The sequence below is a fragment of the Vitis vinifera genome, chromosome 13 (assembly GCF_030704535.1).
Source record: "Vitis vinifera cultivar Pinot Noir 40024 chromosome 13, ASM3070453v1".
NCBI classification, from domain to species: domain Eukaryota; kingdom Viridiplantae; phylum Streptophyta; class Magnoliopsida; order Vitales; family Vitaceae; genus Vitis; species Vitis vinifera.
This window is the reverse complement of record NC_081817.1, coordinates 16,526,544-16,539,614: the sequence shown is the minus strand read 5'-3', so window position 1 is coordinate 16,539,614 and position 13,071 is coordinate 16,526,544. Positions and strand designations below refer to the sequence as shown.

Here is a 13,071-nt window from a genome sequence, read left to right as displayed (position 1 = left end):
TAAGATAGGATATATAACATATTCATCCTTATATAAGATTAACATATCCTATGTAAAGGGGATATAATAAAAAATAAAAAAATGGATAATATATCACATTAGTTATCATATTTCATGTTTGATTGAACATAAGATATGATAAGTGATGAGATGACTTGAATCATCATTAATTAAACATAAGATAGGATATCCCACATCGGATGAGAGGAAAAAGTTTTTGGTTCTATATAAGAATTAATTTTTATTAACTATCTAAATGTAATTTAAAGTTATGAGGGTTCCTTTCGACCCAGAACAAATAATATCTATATGGTTGGATGCATGTCGTTATAATATCTATCACATCATATAATATCATAATCATTTTAAACCTAAAAAGATATTTTTAATAATATTTTAAGTAATAAAATCACAATATTATTGAATAATCATGTACGTAAGTTATCTCTTCCACTATAATATCTAAAATCCTTTAGGAAGCGTTAAGTAATAAAAAAATTACCTCAATGACAAACCTATCATATGAAGCATATTGTCATGGATCTAGTAAGCAATCTTTTGATATTAAATAATTCACCTTTCTTGAATTTAGCTTGCAATACAAATTAAAAGACCATATAAAAATTAGAGATGAATAAAGAAGGTAAGTAGAGAGACTACATAAGCTAAGTTTGAGCTAATTTGGAAGGATGTGGCAATATGGCTGTGAAATTCAAATCAAATTAAATATTCTTCATGTGTAAGAAAATTGTGCAATGCATTTTTAGATTATAATATCTCAAAATCAGTAAGAAAAACAATAAATTATTTGAGGGGTGGAAAATTTCTTCCTACCTGACATGTGTTTTGCCTGCGATATTAGTTTACTATTAATAAAAGATTTTTCTCTAAGAAAACAATTAAGAAAGAAATAAAAATAATAATAATAATACACAAGGAGACAAGCAAAGAGCCTGTGACTCACTGACACATCACAGAGAGTGAGTCCGATGGGCTTTCACAGTGCCAGTCTCTTCTTCATAGTCCAGCTGTGTCTGCAACCCTAACCCAGAAGAAGTGAAAAAAGGTTCCAATTTGAAATCACAGCTTTAGTAGGTAATCACAACTATATTCTCTTTCCGAACAGGGAAGATGTTGACATTTGCTTATGTTTTCAGTTGGAATATATTCTGTTTTGGATCTGAAAACATGGGTAATTTTTTTGTTTTTTGTTGGTTTGAATTTGGAACTTTCAGATCTTCAAACCCTTTTGCCTCTTTCATGAACTTTGATGCTTAGGGGTTTGCAGCAGCTGGTTTTCAACTATATATGACCTTGTCTTTTTTTTTTTTTTTTCATTTTGCAGGGATCGTTTTGTTGGTGGGTCACTCACAAGTGCACTGCAAGTGTACGTGTATTGTAAGTACTTGAATTAAACAGTCAGGTAGGAATTTTGCCACAAGAGAAGAAAAAACCCATAAAGGGAAGAGGAAAGCCATAAAGGAGAAGAAAAGAAAGCTTTTTGTTTGTTTGTTTGGTTGAAGGATTGGAAATGGATGGAGGGTCAGGCCATGGCTTTGTGCCTCCTTCGGCTTCTTTTGATAAATCTCGAGTTTTGGATATCAAGCCTTTGCGGAGTTTGGTTCCGGTGTTCCCTAATCCGCCCCAAGCGCCCCCGTTTGTGTGTTCACCGCCCTTTGGGCCGTTCCCACCTGGGTTTACTCCATTTTATCCATTTAGCGTGGCGCAAGGGCCTCAGAGTTCACCTGAGTTGAACCAACACAAAACCCCAACTGGGGCTACCAATCATGAAACCCCAATATCAGCTTCTGCTAATTTGTTTAGGACTCCGCCCCATTTTCCTGGGGTGGTGAATGGAGATGCGGAAACCTCCAGAGAATATGGTGTGCAATTTCTAAATGAAAATTCGAATATGGGGGTAAAACAGGATGGGTTCTTTGATGACCCAAAGCGAGCAGCTCCTCATTTGCGCGCCTCCAATTCCTCTCGGAAGAAGGCTAAGAAAAGCAAAGATGTGGATATTTCTTTAACAGTTGATAATGAGAAAGGATCAAGTAAGAATTTTGTTATGAGATTTGACTCACTTCAATTGGATGATGGTAACAGGGAAATGGTGAATTATGTACTTATGACATTTGATGCACTTCGAAGAAGACTTAGTCAAATTGAAGAGGCTAAGGAATCACCTGGTGGAGGTATTAAACGTGCAGATTTAAAAGCTGCCAATATTTTGATGAGCAAAGGGGTTCGGACAAACATGAGGAAGAGAATTGGAGTTACTCCTGGTGTTGAGGTTGGTGACATTTTCTTTTTCCGGATGGAGATGTGTTTGGCTGGATTACATGCTCAATCTATGGCTGGGATTGACTACATGTTTGTCAAGGGTGGTTTAGAAGAAGAGCCAGTGGCTGTAAGCATTGTCTCGTCAGGAGGATATGATGATGATGCAGATGATGCCGATGTTTTGATCTATAGTGGCCAGGGTGGTAATGTAAACAGGAAAGATAAGCAAGTGGCTGATCAGAAGCTAGAAAGGGGCAATCTTGCTTTGGATAGAAGCTTTCACCGAGCCAATGAAGTAAGAGTTATCCGAGGGGTGAAAGATGTAGTTAATCCATTGTCAAAGGTCTATGTCTATGATGGTCTTTATACAATCCAGGAGTCATGGACAGAGAAAGGGAAGTCTGGTTGCAATATGTTCAAATATAAATTGGTCAGAATACCTGGGCAGCCTGGTGCTTTTGCTCATTGGAAATCAATTCAGAAATGGAAGGAAGGTTTCTCTTCAAGGATTGGACTTATTCTTCCAGACCTGACATCTGGGGCAGAAAGTATACCAGTTTCACTTGTAAATGATGTTGATGATGAGAAGGGACCTGCTCATTTCACTTACTTTCCTACTCTCAGGTATTCAAAATCATTTAACTTAAAACACCCTTCTTTTGGTTGCAACTGCCAGAACGCATGCCTCCCTGGTGATCTCAACTGCTCTTGCATTCGGAAAAATGGTGGTGATTTTCCATATACCTCCAATGGGATTCTAGTTGCCAGGAGGCCATTAGTACATGAGTGTGGTCCCACATGCCCATGCATTCCTAACTGCAAGAACCGAATGTCCCAGACTGGTTTGAAAGTACGCCTAGAAGTGTTCAAAACCAATAATAGAGGTTGGGGTCTCCGGTCATGGGATCCAATCCGCACTGGTACTTTTATTTGTGAATATGCAGGTGAAGTCTTGGACAAGGTTAAGGTTTATCAAGAGAGGGATGAAGGTGAAAGCAATGAGTACCTCTTTGATACAACCCATGTTTATGACAATGCTTTCAAATGGAATCATGAGCCTGGGTTACTGGATGAGGAGCCATCTGCTGAGCCTAATGAGTATTATGATATCCCATCTCCTCTAATTATAAGTGCAAAATATGTTGGAAATGTAGCTCGATTTATGAATCATAGCTGCTCTCCTAATGTCTTTTGGCAGCCGGTTCTATATGAACACAACAATGAATCCTTTCTCCATATTGCATTTTTTGCAATCAAACACATTCCTCCTATGACAGAGTTGACATATGATTATGGGATGTTGCAATCTGAAAATTATGAGGTCCAGAGTAACCATACTCCAAATGGGAAGAAAAAATGCTTATGTGGATCGTCAAACTGCAGGGGCTATTATGGTTGACCATTAAGAAATGCACTCTGATGGAGTCCACCAGATTAAAAGGTTAGAAACATTTCTAGGTTGTTTATCTTTAGCCTCTCCAACAGAACTCTTTTTTGTTTCACTATTGTTATCTGTGATTTTCCTTTTTATGCATCAAAGCTTGTAATATATGGAAGTTTATGCAATTATTTGAAAAAAGGGTTAAAGATGCAATTTATCTAACAAAATGAAGCAGTATATAAGTTTTTAGTTGAAAAAATTGAGAGATTTATAATTTAAGTATACATGTCTAAATGCTTTAGTTATTTTGTTAGATCTCCTATGATATAGCATCAGAGAACATTGTATGATATTGATGTGTGAACATTCATTTCAGTGTAGAGGATGACTGGGTAGAACCTTTAATTTGCTTCAACTTCTTATCTTTTTCTATTGCCTAAGTATAGTAGGAAGAAAAAAAAATGTTCTCTTTTATCTTTTTTAATGGATAAGAGTATGTTAACTTAGAAAAGAGATGTGACCAAAGATAAAATATGCATACAAAATATACACTCTAAATATTATAAAAATTTAGAACCTTCCCCATGTATTACTTGAAAACTAAAAAGAAAAATTGTGTTCAATTATTACTCATATTTCATACCTCTGGACTTCATTAGGTGATGTGTTGGTACATCTTTTGGTTTCCAAGCTATAACATATGAACTGCAACTCTTTGAAATTTTATTGAAAGAATCTTTTGCCTTCAAACATTAGCATATGTTTGGAAAGGAGGAATTTGGTGGGATAGGAAAGAAGTTGGATTTGAAGTTTTCAATTCCTTGAAAAAAGGGTAGAATTTGAAAGGATTTGGAATTAATTAAAATAGAAGATTGGATGGAACTTTCTTCTCTTCTCTTGCCCCCTCAACTACCCTTCTCACTCGCTCGTGTTGTTCATAACTTGGCAGCTGTTTCCCCTCTCTATCTTAACAAAGTTGTGCATTTGGCCTATTAATATTTAAAATCTTTAGATAATACCTAAATGAGTTTTAGTAATTTTTTTTTTTTAATAATTTTTGTAGATTTTCATTAAGTATCTACCCATAAAATAATATTTCTGAGTTGATTCCATATGGTATATGTTTGTTGATCTAGTAGGTTCTTATTTGGGTTGAAAGAAAAAAGGGGGAGTTTGCAAGGTTTCAATTTGTGTTTATGGGGCATACCTTGAGGGGCACCTCAAGGCAAGGTGTTCTATAGTAGTCTCGAAGCTATAGCCCTATTGCATGGGACTAAGGTTTATGATTCACCTTATTGAGGTGTATGGCCCTTGGGCTAAGAGACTCAAGGGTTTGAGGTGTAGGCCTTACATATGCAGAGTCTTAATGGGTTTTTGACTTTTGCTATGTGGATCTTGGGTCTTTGATCTTGGATATTGGGTTAAATGGTTAAAAAAATTAAGGGTTGAGTTTGTTGACATTTAACCTTGTGAGGAAAAAAAAAAGGAAAAAAAGAGAGATAGAGAAAGAAGAATGAAGAAATCAAAAGCTAAGGCAGGAGGTTAGTTTCATCTCATACTTGATGAATACTTTTTTTTTTTTTATCGGTAAAGTAAGTGATTATATTAAAAGCACTTGGGAAAGGCGCACCAAAGTACACACAAGGTATACAAATAGCACCAAAAGACAAGCAAAAGGAAAAGAGCAACAACAACTACCACCCAATACAAAACCAATGCTCTAAAGACATAGTTAAACAGAATGCTCCCCAGCCAACCCTTTTGCTTTCTCTGCACCTGACCCCAAGAAACTTCCCACTCCTTAGCTCCTCACCATTGGGACCAACAACAGAAGCATCTTTGATTCATTAAAGCAGGCTAGATATAAATTAGGTCTGGTTTCTGAGCTCTAACTAATGACTTTATAAAGCATGCTTATGCGTACATCATCTGTAAGTTAACTTATACTTTCAATTTACTAATTTATGTATTTATATATAATAATCTTGTTATTGACAAATAAAAGAAGAAGATAAGTGCAATTGGTGGATGAAGGAGTTGATATTGAGACTGTTGAATAGAATGATAGAGCAGTTAGATTTGTTGATAATTCCTTAAAGGATCCTATTGGTGATGGTGATAGTGATGGTGGAGTTGAAGATTATTTGATGTAGCCATGAAAAAATTGGATTGTTTAAGAGAAGAAAGATGAACCAAGTAAAAAATAGTTGAAAATAAAAATTTACTAATTTTGAAAATAAAAAAGATGAACTAAACTACTAATTGTTTTTGGTATTCCTTATGTTTAGTTTTTATTTGTGGGAGAATTCCTCATCCTTCTTTTGTTCTACTTAACTCCCAATTCAATATATAACATTGTTGTTTCTCATAAAAAAAATAAATAAATAATAAATAAACTAATGATTTTCTTGGTGTAAAGTTAATGGTTTTCTATTATTTTATTTTTATGTGGCTTTATTAGTATTTTTTTAGATTCTCTGACATTTTCATGCTTAGGTTGAGACATATGTCTTATGCCTAATGTGTTATTTGGGTAAAATGCCTCACAACTAGCTGTAGCCTTTTGGAACATTGGTGAATCATTTACTTAAAGGATATGCTTATAAATATAGTGAGGAAAGAAAAATTGTATGGTTCGAAGGTTCCTTCTAAGCATTGTACGTATGTCATTTCTTAGAGGATATAAGAACTGTCTTAATGGTTGGAATGGGTGCCTCAAGCATGACATATGTTGGTTCATGTTGTATGTGTTATCTAGTCAAGTTGTCATGTTGCCAATACATAAGTTGGAAAATAAGAAACAAAACTACAATTAACTGTATTGCATTGATAAAACACGAGGCAATAAATCTAACATGTCAGTGTTGTATTGTATTTTATTTTTTGGATAGGAAAATTATAAAGTATACCATAGATTAGGCACCTAACAGCAGTGGGCACATTTACAGATCAACGATTCTTATAGAGTAACAGTAACACCCAAACTTCTATTATCCAATCCAAATTTAATTAGGTCAAGCTAGATATCAGTCAATACCAAATGATATAGTGTATGCTAGCACACCATATCTTAATCCAGTGAATTTCCTTATATTTGAACACTCACCCTTAAACTAATGTTCCATCAATTTGAAAAAAACAAGTGTTTCCATGCTTCAATAACATTCGTTAAAAAGAGTACTGAAGAATTGAAGAACTTGATCCCTAAAGAAAGCCTATGTTTCCTTTATGACGAGTTCAATTGGAAGTGCTTTAGGCTCATAGGTGGCTAGCAATCTCTAACATCTGTCCAAACAAAAAACAGGCAATGTTCCATCAATTTGCAAAAAAACAAGTGTTTCAATGCTTCCATGCTTCAATTGCACATGCTAAAAAGAGTTATGAACAATTGAAAAACTAGATCCTTGAAGAAAGTCGAGTGTTTTCTTTACCATGAATTCAATTGGAAGTGGTTGTAATAGTGTTCACATTAACAAAACGCAAATAGACTAATAACTGAAAACCCTAAACAGTTGTTAATACTGAATGCAATAAAATGTTAACCTCACTAGATGTATCCAGCTGAAATAGGCAAGTACATACATTTTGTCAAGCGCATCTGGGTGGATAAATACATTGCACTAAACACTCGAACCCAAAAACACTAGGCTTTTGAGTGGTCACAAACTTTCAAGTGGGTTACTCGCTCTAGGCTTGTAGGGGGCTAGCAAGCTCTCACATCTGTCCAAACACAATCACACAAAAAAAAAAATCTTTCCAACTTATGAGAAACTATCCCTTTTTTTATGGGACAACCAATCAAACCCTTAGAATTTTGCTGAAGAACCAGAATTTGGAGTAACACATTTAGTTAGTAATCTTCCAACTTTGATGGATCAAGACATGCATTCATCAGCAGAAATGAAGGAGATCATTATTAAATTTAACAGAATCTTACCTGGACTTACTGCAGGAGACATAGACAACATAATGAAGAGATGCTTATTCCATATGTTGAAACCATCTCAAACAATGCTATTGGCTATAAGTTAGTAACAGGGAAGAATTTACTAGTGAATGTTTACTATCACATATTTTTAATCAATGAAAATGCAAATTAGGAAGCAAATAGGTAACTATTTAAGAGACCATGTATTGCTGATTTTGGAGAGGCTTCCAATTGTCATAACCATATCTAGAAGACAAAGGAAGATGAAAGACTGAAACGTGCAAATTTTGAGCTGAATTAATTCTTCTTTTGAGAGATCAGAACAAATGGCTAGAAATCTTTGCTCACCCTTTCAGGGGCCAATTGAAGTCCACCCAACTGTATAAAGTGCTTAAACTTGGGACATGGGTAAAGCCCTCACTCCACCTTCCAACCAAACATCTCCTCAGCTTAGCCTTTCTCTTTTGAACCTCCTCAGACCCCATCTGAATCCAAATTGCTTCACCCAATCTACCATGACCCTTCCTAACTGCATCTGCAAATGAGCCTTTTGTCCCATCCTTTGAGCTGCCCCCATCTTCCACAGTCCTAGAGTTGACTGAGAGAGGAGCCGCCCCAACCACAAAAAGGGAATCAACCCCAAGGTGGCGAAGCTTTTCTGCCAAAACAGACCATCCCCCAGGTAGACCCCTTCCTTCAGGAAAACATAGAGAAAAAATCTCTTAGCCTCCACTGAGCTTACCATGCAGTGAATGAATCTGCCAGCCCTGTTTGAATGGTGCTCCAATCTGAACTCTCTACCATTTTCCACCCAAACTTTGCTACACCGCTTTCCAGCTTCATCCCTGCAACAAGCTTCCACTCCATCCAACAGATTACGTAAACTGAATTCCCCAAACCTAATCAAGGAAGAAAAGCCTTTACTTCTCTCCACAATTCTCCCCGACAGCTTACCCCCAACCTCCTGTAAAGAGATCTCAAAGGATTTGGACTCAACAGCAAACCAACTACTCTCTCCTACAAACCGTTGTCACCCACCGTCATAGGGATGTATAAAGATTTGACTTTAACACACCGTGCAACAGGTCTTCTGCAGCATTCTGGGAGTCTTTGGCAAACTTTCTTTGCTCAATCTGCCACTTAAACTTTTAGATTGCATGGGCTGACCAACTATGTATGGAACACCCCTTTTCCCCTTTTGGAATAAGCTATTCAAAAATGGCATTTGGCAGAGAGGTTATTTCATTTCAACCATTACCTTGTATGGCTATTTGCAATTGGATGAGATATATGGATCTTGTTCTAACGGGAATGGTGTATGTAATGTTGCATTGCAGATATTACTTTTGTGGATATGAGGCCATGAGAGTTATTAAATTCAGGGTTGATTGGAAACATGGATTTGTTGGTTGACTTGTCATACTTTTTTGTTGACTCAACTTATACCATCTCCTTTTCAGGTGCAATTATACTATAATGTTATAGATGTTCCAAGTTTTGCTTCTCATATTTATTGTTTATTTTCCATTTTGTAACAGAAAGATGAACTAGGGCAACAAACTCCTCATGATCCTGTTTACTAGTGCAGAATTACTGAGCAGGCGCATATCATCTCTTGGATTACCAGCACCAAACTTGGTTATAGCTAGGATTAGACCTGCAAGCTTTGGTTTCTAAAATTGTTGACAACTATTTAGCAAAGTTAATTGGTGCTTAAAATATTAACTTGTAATACAGTAGATGGTTGTTTCTATCTATGAGAATAGCTGTTTTTAATTGCTCTTATAATGGGTTTTTTCTTGTAAGAGTCCAGTTGTCTGGGATTGTTAATACCAAAGCTTCCCAATGCTGTTTCATCAGGTCATGTATGTAGTTGATCAAATCTTGACCACCTTGATCGTGGGGTTTTAGGGAGCTTAATATATGTACAGGTTTAGGGTACTAATTTGGCCAATGTATATCACTCATCTCCTCCCTCCCCTTGGATTGGTCTTTTTGTATTAATTCTTGACTAATGAAATCTATGACAAAAAGTTAATGAAATTCTCGGAATTGTTGAGTATTCTTATCAACTTATGCCATCAAATTACTTGTAGTAGTGGTTTCAACTGTTGTAACCTTGAACCAGACCTTAATAGCTGTGAACAAAGTCCTCTTGCCACTTGGGCATTTCCTCATAATGAAAAAAATGAGTTCTAATAAGAGCAATCATGCCTTACCCCATGTCTCAACAGCTTTGGCGTCAAGGGCAAGCCTCTGTAATAACTCAAAAGCAATCAAGATGGGAGGACTAATTCGCACTTGGCAAACCCAATTTGTCTTGTATTTTGGCTCATTCTTGTCTTCATCATCATTTAGTTTTGGCACAAAGGTTCTCTGCTGTTTTGTGATTCTCAGAGCCTCCGTAAAATTGATAAGGTGATCATTATTTGTGGTTCTTTGTATAAGATCGGTATCACTAATGATAGCTTCACTGACATCTTTAGCTTGAATCTCATTGAAATTAGAGAAAACTTGCTCATAAGGTAGATAGAATTGCACAAGCATGCATGCAGCCAGGGGCAGAGCCACATAAGGCTTGACCTTTTATGACAGTTTGAACCCATACCCTGTAGTTTAGGAGGAAACCACCATTAAGCTATCCAATTGATTTTTGCCATTTTTTGCCCCCCAAAAAGGTTTAGTATTCTTGGCCCCCCCCCCCCCCCCCCCCCCAGCTTTCCGTCACTGGATGCAGTAGTGGGGAAAAAAATGAATTTTTAGAACTCACCTTTTCACCTTTACCAATAGGGTATCATGTAGACCACAAAAAAATAAATAAACATATGGGCTAAAAGACACCATCTCTGCTGCCAATGATGCGAATGCCACCTCCCATACATATGCATGGTTATTAGATTCTCTTTGTAGAAATTCTAACAAACGTTTTTAGTTTAAGACGTATTTTTTTTAAAAAAAAAAAATTAGGTTTTTAACAAAATTTATGAAACACTTATAAAATTTTGAAAAATTATTTATAGTGATGAAAAATCATTGTTGTATTTTCTGAAAAAATACTTTGATATATAATTTTTTTTTAAACGCTTCTAAAAAAACTCTTTCACTAAAATACTTCAAGTAAAAATATTATTAAACACGCTTTTAAAAATTGATCTAAGACATGTCTATAATGTATATGAATGCTATAGCTAGTTATAATTAGGATAGGTTGATCATGACCTTGGGGATTTTCATAGTAAGTTCCAATTGGTTGTTGGAGCTATTGGACTAAAAATATGCACATATTTATATAAAGGAAGATTAGTAGTGGAAGAAAAATGAAAAGAAATTTGTTTTGCCTTCAATCACTCTTTATTTCAATTATTACACAATTCCTTACTTATTCATACTCATACTTTATAAAATAGAAATTTTGAATAACAAAAGTTTATAAATCTACAACTCAATTCATCAAATATAGAGCATAAAATAGAAACTTCTAATAAGAAAAGTATAGAAATCTAGAACTCAGATTAATCAAATCTAGAGACCAAAATCTACTATTTAAATTTAAAATATTTTAATTGACTTTTAGAAACCAAATCAGATGTAGTTTGGAAACTTCTCAAATTCAAGTTAACTTTTCAATATGCCCTTTACAACTTGATTTTTAACTCCAACTATAATTTTTAATTTTCTAATACTTATGTTTATAAAGTACTTACCTAAGTTTCAATTTTTGCATGATACAAGGATAAACAAAAATATCAATCGAAAGAATAAGTTCAATTGAAAGTCTTTGATTAATCAATCAATTATTATAGATAGTACCAACAAAGATAAGAGTAACAAAGGTATAAAAAGAAATCAATTCATTATCTATGGCATCTACCCATACCTTGATTCTAGATCAATCAAATTCATTGAGCAACTCATCTTGAAACCTAAGTGTGGACCCCACATTTCGGCTTATGCGTTTTCCACTCGAATGGCGAGCTTGATTTATATTTGAAAAATTATGATTTTTATTTATTAAGAAAATGACTTAGAGTCGCTACTTATTTTTGTTTTATTTTTAAAAGGGTAAACAAAATAAGAAAGAAAACCCTAAGTGTGACTCCTTATTTTGGAAAAGGTGATCTGCGAAAAACCGGATCAGGTTCAGGGGTCAGGTTACTTATCAGGAAGGTACGGTAAAAACCGTAGCACCCTTCTAAGTCCCTAAAAACGGGTCTTTACTAATAAAATGAAACAATCATGGCAACTGATAAGGAAAATAATGAATACCCGAAACTATCATGCACATATGAGAATCAAAACATGTATATAAAAAGACCAAAGTGGGAATAGATACGCACTTGGGTGAGGAGCCACAATAAGCTATCAAAAAGTGAGGTTAGTGCACAATTAAGAAATAATTTCGAGCATGTCATGGAGCAGGATAAATCAAATATGAATAACCATCAAATCAACCAATCAATCAATTAATCGATTAATCACATATATTGGGCCCCCACCAAAGCCCGTTTATTTTGCATGAATTAATTCCGTAAACTCCATCGTTTGGAATTACAGAATTTAAATTCATGCTTATTTTAAATCATTTTTAAAACATGAAAATTTCGAAAGTTGCTCGCCAAAAAGAAAATGGCGGCCAAATTTATTGAAAATGGGATCTTAGGAACCTCAAGAAAATGCTCTAAGGATGGAGAAAGAGGTGGAACGTCGGTCGGACAGAATTCTGGATGCAAGATATCTAGGGAAGGTTGAACGTCGGTCGACAGGATTTCGGATGTGAGACATCCGGAGAAGGTTGAACGTCGGGCGGGTAGAATTTCGGATGTGAGACATCCGGGTGGAATGTCGGTGGAGAAGAATTTCGGATGTGAGATATCCGGGTGGAATAGCGACGGAGAGGAATTCCGAATGTGAGACATTCGGATAAGGTAGAACGTTGGCCGGGCAAGATTTCGGATGTGAGACATCCGGGTGGAATGGCAGCGGAGAGGAATTCCAGATGTGCGACATCCGGGTGGAATGTCAACGGAGAAGAATTCCGGATGTGAGATACCCGGATGGAATGACGGCGAAGAAGGATTCCGGGTGTGAGACATCCGGATAGAATGGCGGCGGAAAAGGATTCCGGGTGTGAGACATCTGAATGGAATGGCGGTGGAGAATGATTTCCGATGTGAGACATCCGGATGGAATGACGGCGGATTTCCGTCCGGGTGGAATGAGCTATGCCACGCGTCCCAAAGAGGCTGCCTGCTTACACACGGGAGAGAGAGCCACATGGCATTTTTTTAAGGAGGATCCCACAGGTAGGTGAAAGTTTAGAGAGAGAAACGGGTTTGGTGGGTTGTATGGATATGGAGGCTTGGGTGAGTAGTTTTAATGGGTATGCGAAGGAGTGAAGGATAGCATGCACCCGTGAGACTCCATGTAAGTGAGGGAGTGGGATGGAGAATGAATGAGAGGAAAATGGGTGTGGTGGAGG

At 36.2% G+C, this 13,071-nt stretch overlaps 1 protein-coding gene across 5 annotated transcripts; it reads left to right on the top strand.

Moving 5' to 3' along the window:
* Positions 1–852: 852 nt before the first annotated feature.
* On the top strand, positions 853–9,644 carry LOC100262508 (histone-lysine N-methyltransferase, H3 lysine-9 specific SUVH1). Of its 5 annotated transcripts, none has more exons than XM_002273899.5 (3): positions 853–1,095; positions 1,346–3,724; positions 9,131–9,644. In XM_002273899.5, exon 2 carries the CDS (start codon positions 1,532–1,534, stop codon positions 3,680–3,682), a length of 2,151 nt encoding a protein of 716 aa, XP_002273935.1. In that variant the 5' UTR covers positions 853–1,095; positions 1,346–1,531; the 3' UTR covers positions 3,683–3,724; positions 9,131–9,644. The 5 variants fall into 5 exon arrangements, 3 of the variants coding, with proteins under 3 accessions (XP_002273935.1, XP_059597784.1, XP_010659032.1); XR_787250.3 differs by having other exon boundaries at positions 941–1,095; positions 1,346–3,741; XR_009467390.1 differs by having other exon boundaries at positions 941–1,192; positions 1,346–3,741.
* Positions 9,645–13,071: the final 3,427 nt, after the last annotated feature.